This window comes from Ammospiza caudacuta, chromosome 20 (assembly GCF_027887145.1).
Source record: "Ammospiza caudacuta isolate bAmmCau1 chromosome 20, bAmmCau1.pri, whole genome shotgun sequence".
NCBI lineage: Eukaryota > Metazoa > Chordata > Aves > Passeriformes > Passerellidae > Ammospiza > Ammospiza caudacuta.
In genome coordinates this window covers 5,566,419-5,590,147 of record NC_080612.1, presented here as the reverse complement: position 1 = coordinate 5,590,147, position 23,729 = coordinate 5,566,419, and the positions used below count along the sequence as shown (strand labels likewise).

The 23,729-nt window shown below is 47.6% G+C and overlaps 1 protein-coding gene across 3 annotated transcripts in view; it reads right to left on the bottom strand.

Annotated features, from left to right (window-relative positions):
* Positions 1–23,729, bottom strand: part of CAMKK1 (calcium/calmodulin dependent protein kinase kinase 1) — a 99,287-nt gene that overhangs the window by 24,711 nt on the left and 50,847 nt on the right. For all 3 annotated transcript variants that reach the window (XM_058817675.1, XM_058817677.1, XM_058817676.1), the window contains exons 4-9: positions 22,756–22,809; positions 14,694–14,745; positions 13,384–13,517; positions 12,744–12,780; positions 10,848–10,869; positions 8,037–8,125 (exon numbers count right to left, since the gene is read on the bottom strand). In XM_058817675.1, the coding sequence (XP_058673658.1) occupies positions 8,037–8,125; positions 10,848–10,869; positions 12,744–12,780; positions 13,384–13,517; positions 14,694–14,745; positions 22,756–22,809 (388 nt within the window). The remainder of the gene's footprint in view (positions 1–8,036; positions 8,126–10,847; positions 10,870–12,743; positions 12,781–13,383; positions 13,518–14,693; positions 14,746–22,755; positions 22,810–23,729) is intronic.

The following is a 23,729-nucleotide window of genomic DNA, read 5'->3' as shown; positions in this document are numbered from 1 at the left end:
GTAATTACGAATTGGTTATTAAGAACCAATAAGGTTCTGGGTGAACAGTGTTGGTTATAATATATCAGGAGACTAATAAAGGAAGCTTTTTACGCCTTCTCAAACTCCCCAGAACAATTCCTGGGAAAGTTTATCTGGCTTTCGGTCTGGCCAGGCTGTCACAACCACACTGGGACTCCTAAGCTGAATCCATGCCTTTGAGAGAACCTCCAGCTACTCTGTGTCCTGCTCTAAGTGCAAGGCTCTGGTTTTTTTTCTTGCTACAGCACAGAGAGAGTCCCAAAGCAGGCAGAGAGTCCCCTCAGAGCCAGCCCAGCCACATGGATGGGATGTGGCTGCTGGATGCAGAATGCCTTGGGCAGGACCATCCCAGTGGTGCTGCCCTTCAGTCATGCCCAAGGCCACACCAACAGCTGAAACCACTCATCCCCATGCAAATGCACTTTCCTGCACCCCTCCCCTGGTTAAAATCGATGCTGAGCTGCCCAGGCAAAGAATTTAAATTTTCATATTTAAATTTTCACATTCTGCCCCTTTGCTGAAGCTGCTTTGGCGCGCTGACAAAATGGTTCCATGTGTTGCTTTTACCTGGAAAAGGTTTTGCTCTTAAAGCAGGGATCAGCTCACCAGAATGACCTCCCTGGGCTCCAAACCACCCTGCACTTTCTGTGCTGCCATGGATTGGTTTTTCTTCATAATGAAAATGAAACCACCTAAGATATCACAGAGCCCTCAGGACAAAGTCTGACTATGCAGCACCCTGTTAAATTTGGTTTTATTAGACCCATCCTTCATGGCAGTGGAAAGATAACCCTTTTTCAGGCCTATTTGCATCTGGATAACAATCCCATGGATTCCTAGAGCATCATCCAGGAAAAGATCTCAAATGCAGTAGAAATCCTTATTTATTAATCCTCACAGCCACCCCATGAACAGCCGGCAGGGCAGTGAGTGCCTGGGCACAACATTTTACACAACTTGTGTCAGAAATCCTGACCAGGGATAGCTGAAGTTTGATTTAGTCAAGACCCAGAGTTCCAAGGTGCTCAGAAACAAGGAAATGATGCTTTGAATGCTGATGCTGTGAGGATACAACCCCAAAGGAGGACTCAGAGCTCTCAGGGTGTGAGCAATCCTTGGGAAAGGAGCATCCTTCCCCTGTCCCTCCTGATTTCAGAGCTCTGGCAGGCATGCTGCACCTACAAAACCCTGTACTTGGGTGTTTAATGACAAAAATGCCTAAAATTAAACATCTCCCTGAAATTCTGGCTTTTTAGGGCTTTTCTTTTTTTTGTTTCTTCATTACCTTGTGTTTGAACCGAGTTGGCACCAGCAGCCAGCTGTGATGCAGTAGATGGAGCTGGAGAAGAGGCAGGATTTTGGGGAAGTTCTCTGCTGCTGGGCCAGCTGGTTCCTATCTGTGCACTCCTCTCTGGGTCTCCACAGTTCTGCCACTGCCCCCCTGCTCCTTAGCAAAGCCATCATTCCTTTCTGCTCAGTCCTAGGTGGGACAACACAGCCATTTCACAAACACTCCTCACTCCAGACTCCACAGGCTATTCCAGAACTTTCCCTTTCACTCAGAGGCAAATGCCTGGGATCTGTCTGCCAACAAATCCACCACCAGGGAGCCAAGACCCAGAGGGAGCATATTTAAAAGTGGTAGAAAAAGATCTTGTTCCTTATTCCTTTTAGAAAAGGTGCTTTCCACTGCATTCCCCTCTGAAAACCTTGGAGATCCAGCAGGTTAACACAAACTTGCTAAAATCCCATTTAGAAATGATACATATAAAACTTTGCACTGCACTGACACATCCTGCTATTTACTGAGGCCAGTGCTGAATTCTGCTGATTAAATCCAGAATCCCATTCCCATCCAAGGACAAAAGCAATCCATATGGAGCTACTGCAGAGCCTGCTTAGTATTGCTCTCACATTGGCCCTGTGGCAAAGGAATGATTTAACACCCTCCCAAGGAAGCTGCTGCAGCAACTCAGAGAACCTGAAACTGCTGCACCACCATGCAGAGCTCAGAACAGAGGGCTGCTCATCCTCAGGGCTGTGTGGGGAAGGGATGGAGGGGACAGGGGGGACAAGGGGAACACTCCATTCTGCAGAGGCAGGGCAGGATCCCAGCTCTGTTGTCACCTCTCTCCATTGTTTTGCTGCTCTCTTGCAGCACCCATTAAGCCTCTGCCACTTGGATAAAGTTGATTCAGCCCAAGTTTTGCAGCCTCAGCACCTCCCAGCCCTTTGTTAGGGCTCAGCTTCCCCCTGTGCTCCATCCCAGCTGAGCCCCTGCTCCTGGCAGAAGCTGTGGGGTGGATGCTGCCATTTGAGCACACTGGAATTGCCACTCTGCTGGCACTGACACAGAGGCCAGATTGTGTGGGGTGTGCAGGGCCAGCAGCACTGGGGAAGTCTTGAAAATGGGAGCAAAAGAGCCCATTTCACCAGGAGCCCAGTGACAGTTTGCATGTTCCTGAACAACTCCTGACACTCCACACACCCCTGAGCCAGCCCTGGGACAGGGATATTAAACCAGAGCTCATGAATCAGTGACACCACCAGGAAGCAACAGGGAACAGGGACAGGTGACCCTGGCAAAGGCTGTCCCTGTGCACCTCAAGCCCAGCTGAGCACAGCCCTGTCACCTGTCACCAGCCCCAGGGAGTGCAGAGCTGCCTGCACCCAGCCCAGCGCCCCAGGGCACTGCAGGTACCAAACACCCTGCACAGGCTGTGCCAGGGCTGCTCTAACCCTGAGCAGCCACAGAACTGCATCAAACATCAGAAATCAAACTGCCTGATCTGAAGAGGCTCCAGCAGATCTCTCTGATCTCCTCCACCAGCTAATTACTCTCACTCTTGTACAGTCCTTATCGATCGGTATCAGCAACACTTGCTGCTCATGAAAGGCTTTTTTGTTTGGTTGTTATCAGCTAAGGAGAGCTTGTCTGCATGTGATAAAACATAAACCAGCCTCTCTTCTCCTGGTGGTGTCATTTATATCACCCAGAACCTTGCAGCTGTAGCTCTCACCTCAACCTGCTCTGTTTGAGGAGCTCCAAACTTGTACAGGACAGAGGCAGAGAAGAGGCAGGTCCCCATTTCCCACATGGGAGCAAGCAGCTTGCTGGCAATCACACAGAGCCTGCAGCAGCCCCACCACAGACCCATATCCCAGCTCTGCTGGCCCACACCAGCATGAAGAACTCACCTCAAACCAGACCAAACCACCTACAGCACTGATGCCTTGGCGCACCCACCCTGCACTAGACACTCTTCAGAACACACAACCCTGTGTTGGCTCATTTGCTTAAATTTCCTTTAAGGTAATGGAAATTATAGATTGATAACCAAGTTTCTTATCTCAGAAAAGCCAGCTTTGAGAAGTCAGAGCTTTGTTCAGGCTGCAGGCTCAGCATGCAGGGCCCTGGGTCACTGCAGCTCTCACTGCAGAGGGCTACTGCTGGAAAGGGAATTTCCCAATGGCTTTAGCTGTATGCCATTACCCTCCCTTCAACCCCACAGCTCAGAGGAGACAAGCCTTCCTCTGCAGAGGGGAGACCAAAACTGACCCCCCTGAGACACAGTCACAGGAGGAAAACAGCAGGCTTTTATAGGAAATAAGGTTTTTCCTTCTCCAGCCAGGCTGACAGAAACTGTTTTAGCTTCTCGTGACTGGAATACTGAGCTGGCAGCTCCAGAGCAGCAGGGACAGTCACTGTGCTTCATCTGCACTGTGCAAGTCAGCAGGGATTTCCCCTGGGCCACACTGTGTGTGCTCTGCACTGTGTGCTCCTGGCCAGACTCACTGCCAGCTCCTGCCTGCACAGCCCTTCTGCCTGCTTATTCTCATTCCTTACTCAGGAAGGAATGAAACTTCTTAATGAATTCTTACTAAATGAATATTCTCATGTCCCAGCCCTAAAATCAAACTGGGATACCCACCTGGCATATCCGTCATGCCTGCTGATGAAGCACGGTGACCATTTCCTATCATCAAATCCACTAACAGGGAGTGAAAACCCAGAGGGATCAGAGGTAGAAGTGGTAAAGAGTTAGTTCCTTAGTCGTTTTAGAAAAGGTGCTTTTCACTGAATTTGCCTCTGGAAACCTTGGAGATCCAGCAGGTTAACACAATCTTGCTTTTTAACAGCTCCTTTAGAAATGATACATATAAAACATTTCTACTGAGTATCTCTATGAAAGCAAAGTTTGCCTACTGGAAGGGAGACTGAAGTTTAAAGCACTACCAGAGGGGAGGTACAATTGGAAAGGTGGCAATTGCACATATCCCTAATTGACAGAGATGCTTAAGCACATGCTTTGGTCAACAACACAAATAATCCAAACTTTCCCATTCAAATGATCCAAACTTTCCCATCCCAAGTGGTGTTGTCACCTCTCTCCACTGTTTTGCTGCTCTCTTGCTGCACCCATTAAGCCTCTGCCACTTGGATAAGTTGCTGAAGCCCAAAGTTTTGCAGCCTCAGCACCACCCAGCCCTTTGTTAGGGCTCAGCTTCCCCCTGTGCTCCATCCCAGCTGAGCCCCTGCTCCTGGCAGAAGCTGTGGGGTGGATGCTGCCACTTGAGCACACTCTGGAATTGCCACTCTGCTGGCACTGACACAGAGGCCAGACTGTGTGGGGTGTGCAGGGCCAGCAGCACTGGGGAAGTCTTGAAAATGGGAGCAGAACCACTTTGCTGTGAAGAGCCCATTTCACCAGGGGTGACAGTTTGCATGTTCCTGAACAACTCCTGACACTCCACACACCCCTGAGCCAGCCCTGGGACAGGGACACTAAACCAGAATCAGTGACACCACCATGCCTAAACTCCAAATGTATTCCCAAATAGCCCTGCAGGGCCAGAGGAAGGGAGACAACCATGGGCAGCTCTCCCTGACTCCCAGATCCTGAACAATCTGGGACTGTGTTTGTGTCAAAGTGCATTCCTGGTACTGAACACACTAAGACCAGCCTAAAGCAGGTGACAGCTCAGTGCCACTGTCTGGCTCAGGGAGCTCCAGGGCTGTGTCCCAGCCTCCCACCACGCCTAAGCCAGGTTTCCCACCCAGCTCTCATCACCTGGACCACAGTCATCCCTCCTGCAGGAGGTCTCCACCCCAGGCACACTCCATATTTTGGAAAAACCAGTGAGTGCAGTCCCCACAGACACACAGTGCCCACAGAGCACCACCAGTGTTTAAAAGGCCAGCTCACATCTCCCACCACCTTGGCTCCCCCTTCCTGCTCACCCCTAACACTTCTCAGGCTCCAACAGGAATGCAGGTTCCAACTTCTAACCTGATGAAATCCAACCAACAATGATGCATTTGCTGCTGTGATGACTGGGAGCTTCAAGCAGCTGCAAGGTTATTGAGCCTCCCAAATTGCACAATGGATGCTTACATTAAAATTACCTTGCAATCTCTGGATTGCCTGGCAACACTTTTCCTTCAGCATGCACAAACAGTGCACTTTTCCTCTTAATTATATAATAATTGCCATGCATTTACCCAGCAGTTCAGAGAGAACACCATTTTTAACGTTCATTTGCTAATAAAATAAGTGGTTACTCAATGGTCCAAAACAAAGCATCCTATTGTTCTGTTGCTGGGAGTGCTTGGGCATCCTATAATTTATTGTTGAATTTAATTCTCTCTGCTTAAGACTACCCACACATTGCTGGTTTTTTTTTTTTCCTGTGTACTAAACTCAAAGTTTCCTCTGAGCAGGAACTGTTCCTGCAGCAGCACCCAGCACAGCAGAGCTTGTCTCTCCCAGCTGAGGCACACAGGCTCTGCTGCAATCTGAATGCTAATGGGAACATAAAAAGCTGCATCTTTATCCTTCAAGCTCTACTCAAAGACAGTCTTGAGATTCTCATTCATTTATTAATTCTACCAACTTTCTGGGGTGACCTGACTAATTTTGGCAGCACCTGGAAGCTTCTGGACTGTCAGACTTGCAAACAGTGATTTTATTCCCTGCTGGTTTTAGACAAAAAGTGAGGTGGTGCTGCATTTCAATGAGGAGAGGGACTGAGACCCTCAAACCATGCTCCTCTGCCTCAGCAAGGCCCATCATGCTCAGAGACTTGTTCTCCCTCAGTGGCTGAGAGTGAGTAATTCCTTTTGGTTTAAACTGGCTACCTGGTTATTTTCTTTGCTATCCATTAGATATTGTGTTTTTAGAGAGAGAAAAGATTCATTTCCTGTCCAGCACTTCCCTGACACTTAGGATTTTATAAGCCTCTGCTATAGCACCCTTTCCCAAGATAGTTTTCCAGTCTTAAGAGCTTTGTTCATACCTCTCAACCTAAGGTATTCCAGACCATTCTCATCATCCTTCTTGGGCCTCAGTTCTAGGGAGTTCTGCTTCTAAGACAGGCTGAGCCAACAAGCTGTACATAATATTCAGGATACTCCTTGTCTGTACCTAAGAGCTCTCAGAGATCCAAACAACTGCACAATAACATTTTCTACTTTCTTCTTTCCTTCATTCCAAGTAATTCCCCAAATCTTGTTAGCCTTGCTGAATGTCACTAAGTAATGGGCTGGCATTTTCAAGAGGACTATCCAGAACAAAGCCTGAGTGAGAAGAGATAATTTAGAGCCCATCACATTGTATGTATTTTCAGTTTTTCTCTCCCTCATGCATTAGTCTGAAGTAAGAAACATGAATTTTTACCTGCCATTTTATCACTTGCTACCATGGCTATTTCCTGCCACTCTTCCCAGTCAGTTCCAACAACTATCCTGAATATCTCAGTGCCATCACCAATCTCTTATTGTTCTCTACTCTTTTTCTGGTCATTTAGGAATACACTGAACAACCTAGCCCACATTATGGGTTCCTGTTTAACTGTACTGGTGACTTTTCTCAGTTGTGAAAGCTGTATTCCAACTTCCTTGATTGTCTGTTATTAATCCACAAGAGCCGATCCAACCTAAGAGATTTAGGAGCTGCTTTATGAGCTGCTGTTAATGGATCTAATCAAAAGCTGTTTGGCAATTGAAACACAAGGTAACAACCTCTGTGCCTCATCCAACAGCCCCCAGGGCCAAGATGCCCCTCCCCAGCTGAGCAGGGGTGTTGGACTAAGCCCTTTTCTGACCCAGAGATGGGTAACTGAGAGGTGTTTTAAAAACTTTTTATTCTATTTTCAGTCTCATGAGAAGGCTGGGACAATACAGAAGTTATAATTCACACTATCACAATTAGAAGCCAACTATGTCTTAATTCCAATACACTGTAAGTGTTTCTTGGTCTATCAGCTTTAGCCACACCATGCTGCGAATGCCTTAAAGCCAATCATCTTAAATTAACTCCTGTGGATCCTACTACAATGCATCTTTCATAGTTCTAGTTCTCCAAAGTATCTAGTTGTGGCATTCACATTCTCTGAAAAAATTCCTTCGCCCAGGATTTTTCTCCTGGGAAGCTGAGAAGCCTCAGAGAAAAGGAAAACAATTCTTATCTCATTTGCTTCTCCTGTGTTGTGCTCATGTGGAATGTGTTTGGAGATTGTTTACCCACAGGTGATTGTTCCATTGGGTTCTGCTGTGAGTTGTTTTCACTCTTTGGCCAATCAGGGCCAAGCTGTGTTTGGACTCTGGAGAGAGTCACAAGTTTTCATTATTATCTTTTTAGCATTCAGTAACTATCCTTTCTGTATTCTTTAGTTTAGTATAGTATTCTTTAATATAATATAGTGTAATACAGTAACAAATTAGCCTTCTGAGAACATAAAGTCAGATGTACCATTCTCTCCCCTGTCAGCAGACCTGCACTTACAATATCCAGTCTTTTTTGCAAGGCCATCCTTTGAAACTTGTTTCTAGCTCCATTTCTCTCTCAACAAAATCTGTCCTATTCCATGGCATTTCTAAGTCAGCATTTCTTATCTCCAGCTTTGCATACAGATGCACACTGTGTGAGCCTCCTGGCAGGCTTGGAGAATTTTCCATGCATCCATTTTTTCCCCCCGGGGCCGAGGCAGAGGCTGTGCCAGGGCTGGGTACTCACAGTACTCGATGCCCAGGACGATGTCTCGGAAGTAGAGCCGAGCCTGCTCCTCGCTGAAGGGCTGCTCACTGGGCACCTCCATCACGGGCCTGTTGGGGACAGGGACAGCCTCTCAGTGCTCTGCACGAGGCCAGCAGCACCCAAACACTGCAGCAGCTTGTGCTCCATCACCAGTGCCAGCACTGAGGCTCCCAGAAGGTGCAGAGATGGGTTATCCCTGCAGGGTGATGCTAATTCCACAGGGGAGCTGGAGCACCACTGGCATCTGGAGCACAAGAGCTGTTCCCAGCCTGCCTGGCCTTCCCAACAGTGGCAGAGTTATTTGGGAGGCAGGGAAGAAGCCAGCTGACACAAATTGCTCACCCAGACAAACGGGTTTGCAAGTATCAGGAAGCAGGATTAGAATCACAATTTGTTGGCACGGACATTATTGGCTTAATATTGTTTGTGAAACCTAAAATGAATTGACTGGGGGGAAAGAGGGGAAGCAAACACCCATCAAAAAAACCTGGCAAACAAAACAGGTGGTGATGCTTTGGTTACTGAGCTTGGGTGGCTTTGCATAGCTCTGAGCCACACCCTCAGCATCATCATGCTGCTGTCTGCACCAAATAAGACAAACTATTCACTGACAGTCCCAATGGCACAGGAACAAAGCTGGACCTGGCTTTGGCTTCCTGCTGAAGCTGCCCATGCTGTGAGCACCAGCACTGCCATGAGATCCCAGTCAGCACTGGGACAGTGGGGACAGTGCCTGTGGCTGTGCTCTGCATGTCCTGCCTGCTGGGCTCAGGCCTGACACAATGTCATCGTGCAGCTGGTATCACTGAGGCAGAGTCTACACACCAACCACTGGCTCAAAGGTTAAATGGGAATATTTTCTGTGCATTGTGCTGAACTGCTTTAAAAGCCTATTGAGCTGCTCAGGGTTCAGCCACCACCAGAGCTCAGCCATTCAGCCCTGAACAGCCAAGGTTACCTGGTCAGCTTCTCCTCTCCTTTCCTCTGAATGCTGCCACTGCTGAGGGAAGCACAGGGCTCTACAAGCCCCTCTCCTGCCTATGCCTGCTGAAAGCTCAGGGCAAAAAGGCTCTAAGAGCCAGTCACAATCTGCTGTCTCCTTGTGGATGAATGGCTGGAGCTAAGAACTATTGCTTTGTTTTTTTAAAGTTTTTTAAAATTTTTTTGATGTTTACATTTTTATAATGGAGTTTTTCCACATACTTTTAATGTAAATAATGATTGTTTTGTGTTTCTTTTTAAAAGAAGAAAATAGATTTAAAAATATTTTAAAATACATTTAAAAATATATTTTATTAAAACATATTAAAAATTTATTAGAAATATACTAAAATACATTAAAATATATTTTATATTTTATTTATATTTTATTTGTATATTATATAAAATATAATTTTATATATTTATTTTGTATTTCCTATATTTTTATATATTTATTATATATTTTAAATACATTAAAATATGTTTTCTATATATTTAAATATATTTTATGCATTATATATTATATAAATTATATATAATATAATAGAATTTTATATTTTAAAATATATTAAATATATATAAATATATTAAAATATATAATATATTTTAAATATATATTTTAAAATATTTTTTAAAAATCTTTTTAAAAGAAGAAGAATAGTGTTAGTTTGACTAGTGTGGCTGGAGAAGTAGCAATTTCATCCTCCAATTCATAGCCACTTTTGAAAGTCTATAAATATTAAGAGTTCAAAAATAAACTATGCATTTTTTACCTTGGACATCTCAGCTTCTGTGTGTCGTGAATTTTGTGCCCTGTTGCAACAAAGGACCTGCACTGGGGGCTGACCCTGCCTGTGCTCACAGCTTGGCTTTGCATGTGCACACACATCCACTGAGTGCTCCTGGGACCCCATCCTGGCAGCCAAGCCCTGCCAGAGAACAGCCATTGCCAAAACTGTGGCTGCTCCCCTCAGCACCCAGCAGCAAATCCTCCCTGCAGCATTTCCCTCCTCTCCCTGGCTGCCCGTTGGATTGATGACCTTCACCTCCCATTCGTGTTTTCCTGCCACTGCCTCCCCTCCCTCTTTTATGCACATTTTTCTGTTGCTGGAACCAGGGAGAAATGTGAGAGCAGGGCTGGCAGAGCCACTAATGGAGTGTAATTGCCTCCTGCCAGAGGCAGCCAGGCTGCACTTGGGTGAGGCACAGGTTCCCCAGCCTCAGCTGTTTCCAGCAGCTCCCTCAGCCTGATCCCCAGGGAGACTGAGGAGCCTCTTGCCACCAACCCACTGGAGCGGGCAGCCTGTTCATGGGGCAGAGAGGAAAAACCCCTCTGGGAATCTCCTCCATGCTGGGCACAGAAATCCTGACCTCAGTGGGGCTGCAGAGCCAGTGCAGGTGTAGCAAAGAGCAGAGAGGAACCTCTTACCACCTTATCCCCTCTTTTACTATGGAAAATAAATCTGCCAACAGCACAGCCTCCCATGAGAGGTTAGTGCTGAGGTGCCAAGTAAATCTTGGTGTAACCACACACCCCTTGTGTCAGAGGGAACCCACCAGAATGTTCCTATTCAAACCTTTTCTTCCAGGCACCTGATGAGGAGTTGTCAAAGAATTTGTTGACATGTCCTCCCAACCCATTTTTATTCACCACATCATTCCAGGCTGTAGCAACCTGGAATTTTTGAGTTTTGCCTGCCCTGCAGACAGGGTTTGCCCCATGGGACATATCAAACCTCCATTTCACATGAGAACCTGATGAAGAACACCAAAATTTTCAACATAAGGGGTCCCAGGAGGGCTACTTACCCTTTCCTCATGAGGTCAAACACTGCAAGAAAAGGAAATAAACCATGAATGAATGAGAAGAGCAGCCTGAGCTTATTTGTTGTTCATCACCTACAAACACACATCCATTCCCATACCTGCAAATTCAATTTATCTCCACTAATTTCTCTTCCCTCACCCATGACAAGGACACCAGAGGATGCAAAATGAAAATATTCATCTCTTCAGCACAGACAAATATCCCCCCTCCTGCCAGCTCTGCACAGGGACACAGTGGGTGCTAACTTATCACCCACAGTGCTGCTGCTCTGGGTGCCAGCCCTGCTTGATTTGAGCCCTGCTGTACCTCCAAGGGAGGGTGTTTGGTGTGATATTCCCACTAAACTGCTGATAGCAAAGGAGATGCTGTAGGAACATGCTGCTCCATTTCTGCTGTGTCAATCAGCAGCACAGCCACAGCTTTGTCACGGCCAAGCACTCCCTGGCAGGAGCCACTGAGGAGGATTTGCTGCTGTGAGTTGAGGTTTGCAGAGCACATGAGTTTGTGTGTCTGGTTAGGAGGTTGGGGAAAAGTGTTTTTCTCATCCTGCTCTACAAACAGGAGAAGGATCTGCTTTTACCTAGAGTAGGAGAGCTCTTTCCTCATGAATTACATGGGGATTGCTTGCACCTCCCAAAAAATCTGAGCAGATCCCCTCCCCAAAGCACTGGGTACAAACACAACAGGGCAGCCTGAATTGGCTCACCTTGCCCTCCAGAAGCTGCAGCTTGTGGAAGCATTTCATTATCCAACCTCTCTGTGGAAGCATTTCATTATTCAGCCTCTCTGCACCTCTGCAGGTTGCTCAGTGCCTGCTGACACCCCATTCCAAGTGCTCACATCAGTGCCTGATCCCAGCAGCCACAGGCAAGGAGCAAAAACCTCCTCATCTACATCTGCTCTGCACTGGGGGCATTTTTGGTTGAGTTTTGGGTTTTTTTTCCTCTCTGCAGCTTTCGACCTCATCTCTCCCCTTTCCTCCATCCCCAGGAGTTCAGTCCTTCAAACAAACAGCCTCAATCACCCTCCCCACAACCAGTGCCATCACTTTGAGATGCTGTCAGATGCCACTGGGGCTTCAGCCCAGAGGGAAAAGTGGCCTTTCAAAGGCAAATTGCTTCATTTGCTAGGCAGAGTCCTCCTCCAGGCAGCTTCAGAAGTGTCCCATAATTATTTCATGAGGAGCAGTCTTTGAACCTGCTTCATCAGGAAACAGTTTGGGGAAGCAGAGATGTAAAAGGGTCAGCCATCCCCTCCTCCAGCCCATCTCAGAGGGCACCTCAGGCCCTCCCAGGCCTGTCCCTCAGTGTTTTACCCAAACTGGGGTTAGGGATGGCTGGCACTGTCAGAGTTTGGAGGAGAGGAAGACAAAATGGGTGGAATTGCCTCACCCTCTGCATAAACACCCAGTGAGGAACCCAGGTGGGTTCCTCACCATGCTGCTCCCTCAGGAGGTCCTGAGGCTCACCAGGGGTCACAGGGGACACTCCCAGACAAGACTGGAGTGACTTTGGAGTCACAACCACCATCCTACAGAAGTTTCACAGCAGGAGGACAAGGAAACCATCCTGCACCCTTCCCCTCCCTCCTGCCTCTGGGGCTGGAATCAGCAGGGACAGAGCAGCTGCCAGGTGTTTTCAGTGTCCCCATGGCACAGAGGTGTGCACAGCTGTGCTGACACAAGGCTGCCTTACCCTACTGCACGGGGCCTTTCCATCCCAGCTGCATTTACAGGCATTTAAACTTGGCAGAGAACAAAAAAGTCTGCAGAGGTTGGCACAAGTTTCCTGCAGTATTGACCCCCAGTCCTGGCATGTGGCACTGGCAGCACCAGGCCCAAGCCCAGAGGGTTCTGTTAGCTTATGAAACTCACATACCCATATACAAGTTGTCCTCTGCAGGATCATCAAGGACCTGAGAGATCACAGAGAAAAAAGGGGAAAGAGAAAAAAAAAGTGAAAAAAAGCAGAAAAAAAAAAGATTTTTAAGCAAGTAACACTCCCAGTACATTGAGCTGAGCTGCATAACACTGAGAACAATTTAGGCTAATATTTAGAGTCCTGCAGAGTGGGGTTTTGGAGGACAGGGTTTTTTTTTGGGGTTTTGTAGGACAGATTTTCCTGTCTCCAGAAAAATCTGGGCTTCTGCCTCTATTTAGAGAAACAGCCTACCAATAAAGGTACTGCTTGTCCTAAACTGCCCTCAGTCAATAATGAAAATGGCACTGGAGCCTTGCACTTGTGCACCTTCCCAGGCTTGTCTGCACACAAGTTTCAGTGATCAAAGCTCACTGCCATTTCTACCTGCACAGTGAGCTGCCTTCTCCTGGGCACCATCCCAGAGTTCAGGCTGAGAGTCACACTCAGTAAGATTTTGCTTGGAATCACCAGCCTAAATTTCTGAACATCTATATTAAACCAATTCTGGCTGAAGTAAGAACAGTTGAAGAAAAACCCTCTTGTTGCAATACAAACCAGATTTTTTTTCAGCATAAATTAGGGTGGAGAAGCAGCTCACCTCTATCAGCTTAACAATATTGACGTGGTCCAGCTTCTTGAGGATGGCTATTTCCTGATAGACTCTGTCCAGGGGTGCCATGGGCTTGGGCTGCTCTCCTGAGGATGCTTTGGACCCTCTGGGAGGAGGCCGACCTGCAAGTGGGACAGCACAGTGAGGAATTCCTGCTTTGGCAGCAACGTGAGCAGCACTGGCCCCTCTGCAAGATCTCATCATCATCCTCATCACCACCTTGTTCTCATCATCACCTTGTTCTCATCCCAGAGCTCTGCAGTATCCCAGCTGCAGCTGAGCTCTCCAAGTCCCACTGAGAGCAGCTGCTCCCAGCTGGATCTGGGACATTCTTTTGGGGTCTCCGGCTGGTCAGAGTGACCCCAAGGAAAGTTGGAAAGTCTCTTTTCCCAGCCCGGTCTCTTTGAAGAAAGAGTCAGGGCTCTTCATTTCTCAGTCTCAAGGCTGTTTGTTGTATCTTATCTATAAAATTTTTTCTCCTGTTCTGTCGAGGTCCATCCAGCAGGACAGTTCCAGGCACTCTGCCTGCCCCAGGGGCAGTGTTATGTCTTTATACTAAAAACTACCTGTACAATATTTACAATTACTTTCCAATACCCATCACCTATGTTAGACAGTGAGCTTCTACTCTAAACCAATCCAAAAGTGCCAACATCACAGCAGAAGATGGAGGCCAAGAAGAAGAAGAAGGAGAAAGGCTGGACACAGCCAGATCCCTCCATCTTGCCTCCTGAACCCCCATTCTAAAAACCCCAAATCTACTTTTCCACCCTGTGATAACTTCACTATCATTCTACTTAAACTGTCATGGCTTGCAGATCTTCATATAAGGTTGGTAATTTGCTCCACAGGTCATAATCAAACCCACAGGTGTTTTGGGCTCTGTGCCAGAGTCTCTGAGCCCCCTGGCAGGGCTCTTGGCCATCCAGGACAGCCAGAGGGATGATCTGGGTCCTGACAGCATCCCATGGCTCAGCCTGCAGCCAGGTGCTATCCCAGGGGAAGGAAAGGAGGGGAACACCCTGCCTAATTGCAGTGCTTAATTAGGCTTCATAAATGGTGAATATGGAAGAGTCAGCACTTCAAAGAGACTCACAAAAATCAGAGCCAGGCATCTCATTTCTGAGTGTGTTGGATTTGCCTGTGGCTGTTTCTGCCCCCTCACCATCCCTTTTAACCAGCTCCATTTTAACATGGGCACTGTCACAGGAGGCCACTCTGCACCCCTTGCAGGCAAGGTTTCCACAGAGAAATCTGGCTGAGGACAGCAAGCAGGCCTCCAAATGTGAGATACCCACGTGGAAATCCATACTGCTTCAAGAGCTTCTTTTTGGAGAGGACTTTCATAGCCTGGAGGAAGGAAAAAAAGCAGTGTTAAAACTGAACAGGAGCCAAAGAGCTGATTGCTGTGGCCTGGGGTGTGCTGGGCATCAGGGACTGGCTCAGGGCTGCTCCTCAGCCTACAGCAGGGTCCTGGTCAGTGCTGGCCACACAGACACTGACCCAAAAGCTTTCCTGAAAGCACTGCTAACCATCTGTTCCATTCACCTTTCCCCATGAAAAAATTTCAAATTAATTTTCAAATGAATTTCAATTTCAAGGGATTTCAGATTCATTTCCAAATGGACAAAGGAGCCTCATTTCTGCATTTGGGGCAGAAGTTTGAGGGAGGAGGTGGGTTCCTCTGGCTGAACCACTGTTTTAAATGATGTTAAGGCCATTCTCCAGCTCAGAGCCACTTCAAGGCTGCTTCATCTTATTTTTGGTCTTGTCAGAGGTATAAGAAGGAAACTGAGCCCAGGCAGCTGAGGTGTGGGAAGGGGTCAGGGTGTCACAGACACATTTTATGAAAAATACTTTTGCTAGGATTTTTCTCCTGAGAAGCTGAGAGGCCTCAGGAACAAAATGTAAACAATGATTATCTGCTGCTGTGGAATGCAACAGGTGCATCTGTGATTGGTCTCATGTGGTTGTTTTTAATTAATGGCCAATCACAGTCCAGTTGGCTCAGACTCTGGTCAGTCACAAGATTTTATTATAATTTCATCCTTTTCTATTCCTTGCTAGCCTTCTGATGAAATCCTTTCTTCTATTCTTTTAGTATAGTTTTAGTATATAATTTTCTTTTAATATAATATATATCATAAAATCATAAACCAGCCTTCTGAAACATGGAGTCAAGATTCTCCTTTCTTCCCTCATCCTGGGACCCCTGAGAACACCACCACAGTCAGGGTAATTCCTCCTGTCATCCGGCTGGCACCAGCACAGTGGCAAAAGGCAATCTGAATTTAATAAATAATCTTTGTGCCTCCACCTGCTCTGTGCATTAATAACCTTTTGGAGGGCCACTCAAACCCCCAAAGTAGCCCAGCAGATGAATATTTAATGACAAACCAGCTCATGGTACAATTTGCTTGGGAAAACAGTCAGTGCTTCCAGGAGCTGGGGTGGTCACTTCCTCCTTCCCCTCCCTAAGGGGAAGGTTATTAATATTCCTATTAATATAGCATCCAATATCTAATTACCACTGGAGTGATTCCTACACAATCTAACTAACCAAGGGTCCTGCAGCACACAGTCAAACCCCCAGGAATTTTGCATCAGTGCCACAGAGGAAAGGTCTCTGTCCATTGTTACCTGTTTTTAACCTCCATACCAGGAACAGGTCACCAAACCCACTCCAGTGAGCTCCTTCCCAAGCTTTTGTTCCTGGCAGTGATGGCACCACGTGCCCAAACATCCCCACCTGCCATCAGTGCTCCAGGTTCATGGCTTGCTGAAAGGATTGTTATTTTTGGTACCGATCCAGTGAAATCCTCTGGATTTGCACCCGTGTAATTGAGAGGAGACACTGAGCAGTGTTTCAATCCTGCCTGACAGCTCCAAACAACTGTTAGAAATGATGATGTTGAGAGACAGACTCAGGAGTGCTTATCTGTGACTTAGCACAGATCTGTGTCCAATACAGGCAGCCAAATGACTCATGGTCTGCTGGAAGAGGATCCAAGATGAGCACAACCACCTCCAAATACGGCCAGGACCAAGCCTGGAGGACTTCCTACGCTTCTCATTTTATCTCTCCATAATGAAAATTTATGAGAAAAATCAAAGGAATTAGTGCACCCATTTCTCTTTCAACCACTGTCAACCCAGGAGGAGAACTCTCCTCCGGTTCCAATCCCATCTTAAGTCCTTGCTGCCTTCTGGCAAGGAGCTTCAGAAAAAGGACAAAATAGAAGATGCAATTTGCTGCTGAAAGCTCCTGAGTTTGGGGGCCTCAGCCTGAGGGACTGAACCATCACCAGCAGCCATGCCCACAATAGCACAGTCCTTCCCAGGAGAGGCTGGAGGGAGCAGGAAGGCACAGAGAGGAGAAATAGCTAAGACAGGACTTGCTTTTGGGGACAGAAATGGGGGGAACGGGAGCTCCTGCTGTCACCCAAACTCCTTGAAGGACACTTGAGGGGCAGTGGGGGGTTACTGCATTGCAGGAGAGTTGGCTGCAAAGCACCACTACTGCTGGAAGAAGCACTAGGAGATGCTTATACCAGTTTTACCACACAGGCAGGGCTGGATCAGAAGAGAGGACCTGTCCCACTGCGCTGACAAACACCAAAGTTCACCATGCAACAGGCCAGAAGCACTTAATTATCACAAGAGCAGAGAGGAGGGCACGTGGCAGTGAAGGCTCACTGTAATTTCAGAGAGCTGGCAGGACCAGGCTCCCTCCTGAATGGTGGCTGCTGCACTGGGAGCACCTCAGGGATGCTTCAGCAAACCTCTCCTTCCAGGCTCAGTACAGGCAGAGCCAAAGACATTTGTACTCACAGGCAGGGCTAATTACCCAGATAATGCCTTTCTGATAAAGAACCAGCTCAGAGCCAAGCTGAGGGATTTTCCCTTTGCACAGTATTCTCAGGAAAAGAGGGAGCCTGGAGATTTCCTCCACACATCCTCCTGAGCGTGGACGCGGGTCTTGACATCTCCCTTGGAGGAACAGCAGGAACTGTGTGCTTTTCTCTGATCTGTGTTTATTTTCTAAGTTTACTGCTCTCTTCCTATCAACCCTCCAAGCTGGAAAGCACAGGGAAGCTGCCTAAGGGAAAGGAGATCCCAGGCTTATGGAGAGGAGGAATGCCTGTGACACAGCAGCAGGACACAAGCTGTGGGTAATGACAAGGGCAAAAAGGCCACTGGTTTTGGGAGGGAAGGGTGACAAAATGACTGAGCCAAGTGAACTTATCACCTGAAAGGGAAGGTGATAAGTTCACCTGTCCTTGCTGATGCTCTCATAGTGCTCAGAATGTCATTTTATTTGCTAAGGGAGAGATTTGTGCTGCAAGGCAAGAAGGCTGTGCACAGTCCCAACTCCACCTCCCGGGGGAGTAGGATGCTCAAAGGTCCCTACCAACCACCTAAATCCTCTGCTAGTGCATGAGAGCACTCTGTGGGAATGCTGAACAGACCAGAGAGTGTTCCCAGCCCTTCTTCACCCGTCCTACCTAACAACAACATCCCTCAGACAAAGCAGCTGAGAGGGAAGCTCTGCTGGCAAAGAGGAATGTTAGAACTGAAAGAAAATCCTAAACCTGACAGGCTTAGCTGCCATGGCCTTAAAATCCTGTCCTGAGTTTTGTTCCAGCAGCAGAATTCCACCATCAGGCTGTGCCCCATGCACACTGTGCCACCCCAGCAGGGATGAGTCCTGCAGCTCCCCTGTCCCCAGCTGTCACCTGAAGGGGTGAGCCAGCCCCTCAAAGCCCTCAGCTGAACACCAGAGGTGCTGCACTGAGCCAGAGATCCCCTCCCTGCTCCCCACGGCTCTGGCAGTGCTTCAGCAGCTGTGTGAGCCAGGGGATGGGAAATGCAGGAGCTGTGCCTTCCCTTCCCTCCTGGATGGCAACCAAAGTGGGTTCTCCAGGGGCTGGGAAGTTCAAGGCTTGCTGCTGGGCTCCTCCTCAGCTGCAGCCCTTTGTTCAGCCACTCCTTTAGAAACTTGGAGGGAATTTCTCCCCATCACTGAGACTTGGTAGGAAACAGCCCTCTGTGCAAGGATTGTTAGGTACAAACAGAGGCAGAGAGCACAATCACACAAATCTTGTTTCTTAGGAAACAAGATTAAAAAAGAAGGATGAAAAAAAGAAAAATCCACTAACAATCTAAATGCTGTTGCCTTCTTCCAGCAGTAGCATAACAAATGCCCATCATAACCACTTTTCTTTGCAAGCTGATTTAGAGATTGAAAATAGGAGGAAGACATGACCTGAGGCATCAAAGAATCAAATTCCATCAGCACAATGATTCCAATCTAGATCTCTCATTGGACACATTTGCCTTTGCTTTTTATTTGCTGCTTTTTCACAGAATTTGGCCTTTGATTTTTTCCCCTTAGTCACTGTCAAAGCATCTCCTTCAAACTGAGGCACTGAAACCTTTGCAGTGTGAAGGGTTCCTTGGCAGAGCTCAGAGCTGTGACAGCTCCAGGAGCCCCAGGGGCAGGAGGGTCCTCCAGCTCTGCTTTCCACTGGGGTCTCCTCCTTGGAGGCAGCACTGGCTCACAAACCTGGTGCTGGAAATTCCAGTTTCCATGGCCTAACACATTCCCTGCATCCAGGGATGTGAGCCAGGACACTTCACAGCCCTGCCAGGCACTGTGGTGCTCACAGCAACCAAGGGCAAAGCTCTTAGAAGCACTCCCTCATCTTTAATGGAAGGTAAAAAACCCACAAAGTAAACACAACCCATCTACATTTTTTTTCCCAAATGTGGTGGTTGAATTTTTTTCTTGAGAGTTTTTCCTAATTCTAGGCCAGATCCAAAATTCATTAAAGCAGCAGCAATCTTTCCTTTGGCTTTGACAGGAGCTCTATTCAGTCCTTGCTCCCTCTAAACTCTGCCTGTTTGAAGGGAGCCAGCAAAGGGTCCCATACCTCAGCAAGAATCAGGAGCCACACTCTGAATTATACACCTAAATAATTTTTTTCTTATTTTTTTACAATTTAGGTCCTTGTTATTGCAGCACACAAGCTAAAAGACAATAAAGGCAGCAACACCCTGGCCTCGTGCTGAACCTCTGCAAATGGAAATCAGTTATAGAAGCAGAATATCATAGAATACTTTGGGTTGAAAGGGACCTTAAAAATCATCAGTTCCATCACCCTGCCATGGGCAAGGACCCCTTCCACTAGACCAGAGTGCCCCAAACCCATCACTAAAGGAAATCACCAAGGGCTGCTTTTTTACCACTGAGACAAAAAAAACACCCTCCAGAGCTAAATCTGGGGGAAAACAAGCACACAGAACAGGCCCTTCCCAACTGTTAGAATCCCAATTGCTTCTCTTAACTGCTGGTAAGAGTCATGGGGCAGCCCTGGGGTGCTGTGCTGAGGAGCAGGGCTGGGAAGGACAGGCAGGGCAGGATGGAGCTGTCTGAGCTCTGGGAGAGCCCCAGGGTCAGGCACAGCAGGCAGGTGGAGAGCTGAGCAACCCTCAGCCAGTTATGCAATCAGCTCTTTCCCTGCAGCTCTGAAAAGCCTGCCAGCTCCTGAGCTGGATTAATGTCCTGGAAAAGCACAGGTGTCTCCACCAGGCCTGCCCTCCATTAAACAAGCACAGGGGGCTGGGAGGATGAGGATGGAGGCATGTGGCTGCACTGGGGAGGGAATCAGCTCCCCCTGCCCTGCCAAGAGGGGAACAAGGACAAGGACACAGAGCTCAGAGAGGCCCATCCCTGCATACACATTTCAGCATCACCCTCCCAGCCAGGATCAGCTCAACCCCAAAAGGAGGATGGGGTGAACCAAGAGCACATCCCTGCAGGGCTGGCACTAAGGGGGGGTCTTTGTGCCCTGCCTGCCCCCAGGTGAGGCTCAAACAGCCCCAGTCACTGTGCCCCTCCTGGCTGCAGCACCTTTAAAGGGTTTGCTTAGATTAGAATCCAAGATTAAGTGGGGATTAACTGACACACACCAGGCTAACCTGCACACAGGCTTTCACTTTTGGTTGTGATGTGACCAGCTAAATCCACATGCATGGGGTTAATCTGCATCCAGAACAGGGACAGGAGTGCAGCAGGCAGTGCTACCCTTTGGTTTGGATGTGACAAGCTAAATCTACACCCATGGGGTTAATCTGCATCCAGAACAGGGACAGGAGTGCAGCAGGCAGTGCTACCCTACACCCAGCTCTCCTGGCTGAGCTGTAACATGCCTTGCCCACCTCTGGCACCTCAATGGCATTTCCTGAGCAAAAAGGCAGTGCCAAAATGTAAGGATGCCAGTTTTCAAAGGAAAAAATACTTTCAGCTGGAAATAAACATGATTTATGGATGTGATGCATTCCCACTCTGTGCTGCTGGTGCTGGCATGCCTGTGCTGGTGGGACAGATGGGTCAGGGAAGCCAGGGCTGGCACCATCACTCAGAACAAACCATTCTGCTGCAGGGCATGGCAGGGAGGATTTGGAGGGCAGCAGAGAAAAGGAGCCACTGGAAAAAGCTCTGGTGCATCTGTGAATCAGCTTGGAAAGGATGGGAGATGGAAAGAATTGTGGCTCCTTCCCTTGGCTAGCTCCAGGGCACCTTGTCCAGATTTTTGTCTCATCTCTTCCATCCCTCATTTCAAGACATTCCTGCTGCAGTTCCATCCCTGCTGGAAGCTGGGGAATACCCACAGGCACACAATTCCCACCTGACCACTTCAATCTGGTGTGCCACTTGTAATAGAGTCAGGGAGGAAAAACTACCTGAGGAGCAGTGGGGAATGAGGAAGCTTTATGTTCCACAGCACATTCCTGTTCCCCTTTGTCCCAAGGCAGCACACCAGCCTGTCTGGCTGCTCTGGGGCCCATTTTCATCCCACTTTCACCAAATGCAGTGTGGAACAGCAGGGCTTTGTTGGTTGAGGTTCAACAGCACTGCAACCCCACAGCTCAGCAGATTCCTGCCCTGGCATCCATCAGAAACTGCTGGAAGTTTTTCCAGAAGCCTCCAGGCACAGCCACACATAGCAAGGAAATTTTCCTTCCTTCCAGCTCCTGCTCTCAACCTGAACAAAACAAGCCACAGGGCAAGCCCAGGGACATGAGCACATCTGCAGGCAGATTTCACAGGAATTCCAGCTGGGATGGCTGGGATTCAGCTGCCTCTGAAAGGGGAAGCCCAGAGCAGGAGTCTTTTGGAATATGAAACTCTCCAACTCTGGCTTTGTTAAACCCCAAGATTTGCCTTCAGTCTTGCATCCTACACCTCATGTCCTGGCAGTGGGCCTGCCCACTGCCCAGCCACACCATTCTGCTCAGCCTTTTCCTGAGAAACTCCACATTTCCTTCCAAAACACTCCTGCTGTGGGATTCCCATTCTCTGAACCTGAGAGAAGCAGTGACAGAAACAGAAAAAAGAAAGATCAAGACAATTCTTATCTCATTAGCTGCTCCTGTGTTGTGCCAAAGCAGAATGCAATATGGAGATTGTTTACCCACAGTGATGGGGTTTTGTTTCCTTGGCCTGTCAGGGCCAGGTGTCTGTGTGTGTGTTGGGACTGTCACTGACAGTCACAAGATTCTGGGCAGTTGGGTGTTTGTGCAAATTTAGTTTAGATGTAATGTAACATAGTGTAATATGGTATAGAATAGTATAGTATAATAAAGTAATTAATTAGCCTTTTTATATTCATGGAGTCCTCCTCATCATTCACAGGGAAATTCACCTTCACAGAGAAAAGCCAGGCACATCTTCCCAAGAATATTTCTGAGATTCACATTCTCTGAACCTCAGAGAATGATCAAAACAATTCTTACCATTTGCAGTGCCTGTGTTTGTGCCAAAGCAGAATGCAATGTGGAGAATGTTTAGCCAGAGTGATGGGGTTTTGTTTCCTTGGCCTGTCAGGGCCAGGTGTGTGTGTGTGTGTTGGGACTGTCACTGACAGTCACAAGATTCTGGGCAGTGTGTGCTTGTGCAAATTCAGTTTAGATGTAGTGTAATATAGTATAGAATAATATAGTATAATAAAGGAATTAATTAGCCTTCTGCTAACCATGGAGTCAGATGCATCATTTTCTCCCCATTGTCAGGGCTGCCCTGATTTACTCCATCCTGCTCCTTCCAGGCCAGGCTTCCAATGCACAGCAGGTGCTGAACACCACCACCCACATGCCTCTAATTTCAGGTGACCTGCTTCATAGCTAGAAAATGCCAAGGCAGATCAGCAGCATGTTCTGCCTGTTACATAAGGCACCCACCCGTCCCTCCCTCGCAGCAGCTCCTGCAAGCCCCCCAAAAAATCACAGGGACACAACTGAGAGCAGCTGCCAGGGGGGACAGCAGCACAGAGAGGAGCAGAGCAGAGGCACACTCACATAGTATTTGTCATCATTCTCGTTGTAGGCCAGCTTCACCACGCCGTAGGAGCCCTGGAAATGAACAGGAATTGCAGGGTCAGCTCAGCAGCTCCACCTCATCCTCCTGCTGCTCGAGGCTGGGGTGATATATGGTTTCTTCTAGGCATGTCTTATAAGCTTTTAGAGATCTATATCACACTCAAGATAGCTCAGCTACTTTAGAAAGCATAAAATTAGCAAGATGGTTTCTGTAGTAGTGCTGGAAACAGAAGTTTTAATGAAAGGCAAAATAACAAAAGTCTTTACAGAGAAAAACTGAGCTAGGTGCAAGAAGTTCTTGCTCCTAGTAAAACACTTCACAAAAGCAATTAGTTTCTTTATTCTCTTTTCTTTTAGTAAACTCCTTAAGCAAGACTTTTTGGCTCCTGTCCACTTGGCCATCCTTAAGTTTGAGGTGAAGTTTCCTAAATTCTATGAAGTGTCTTTTTACCTAATCAAAAAAAGAAACTTCTAAGCTTTTTTTTCCTTTTTAAGGAAACAAAAGAGAGTTTTATCACTGTGTCAGCAGAGAGCACATCCCTGTACTGGTGGACCACAGCTGGGAAAAAACAACTCCCAACTGCCCTGAGCAGTCTGCAGGTGATGTGACCCTACAGCAGGGCTGAATGTTTTGGCAGCTCTGGAGGATTATCCCTATCTGGAGGAGTCAAGTGCTACCCCACCACCCCTGCCCTGAGCTAAGGCCATCACATCTGTCTGAACTCACACAGGGATGGGCAGCAGAGAGAAAAAATGTATTGGTGCAAATTTGGAAGTTCTGCATGAGCACCTTTCCTGTTCCACCAAGCAGATGCTGCCCAGGCAGGTGCAGGCCTGCACTGCTGCTGTACCCACAGCTCCAGGGACAGCCTTCTGAAGCCAAACTCCATCCAAACTGCTGCTTTTACAAAGTCCCAATAAACACTCATTTTATGCAAGTAAGCCATGATCAG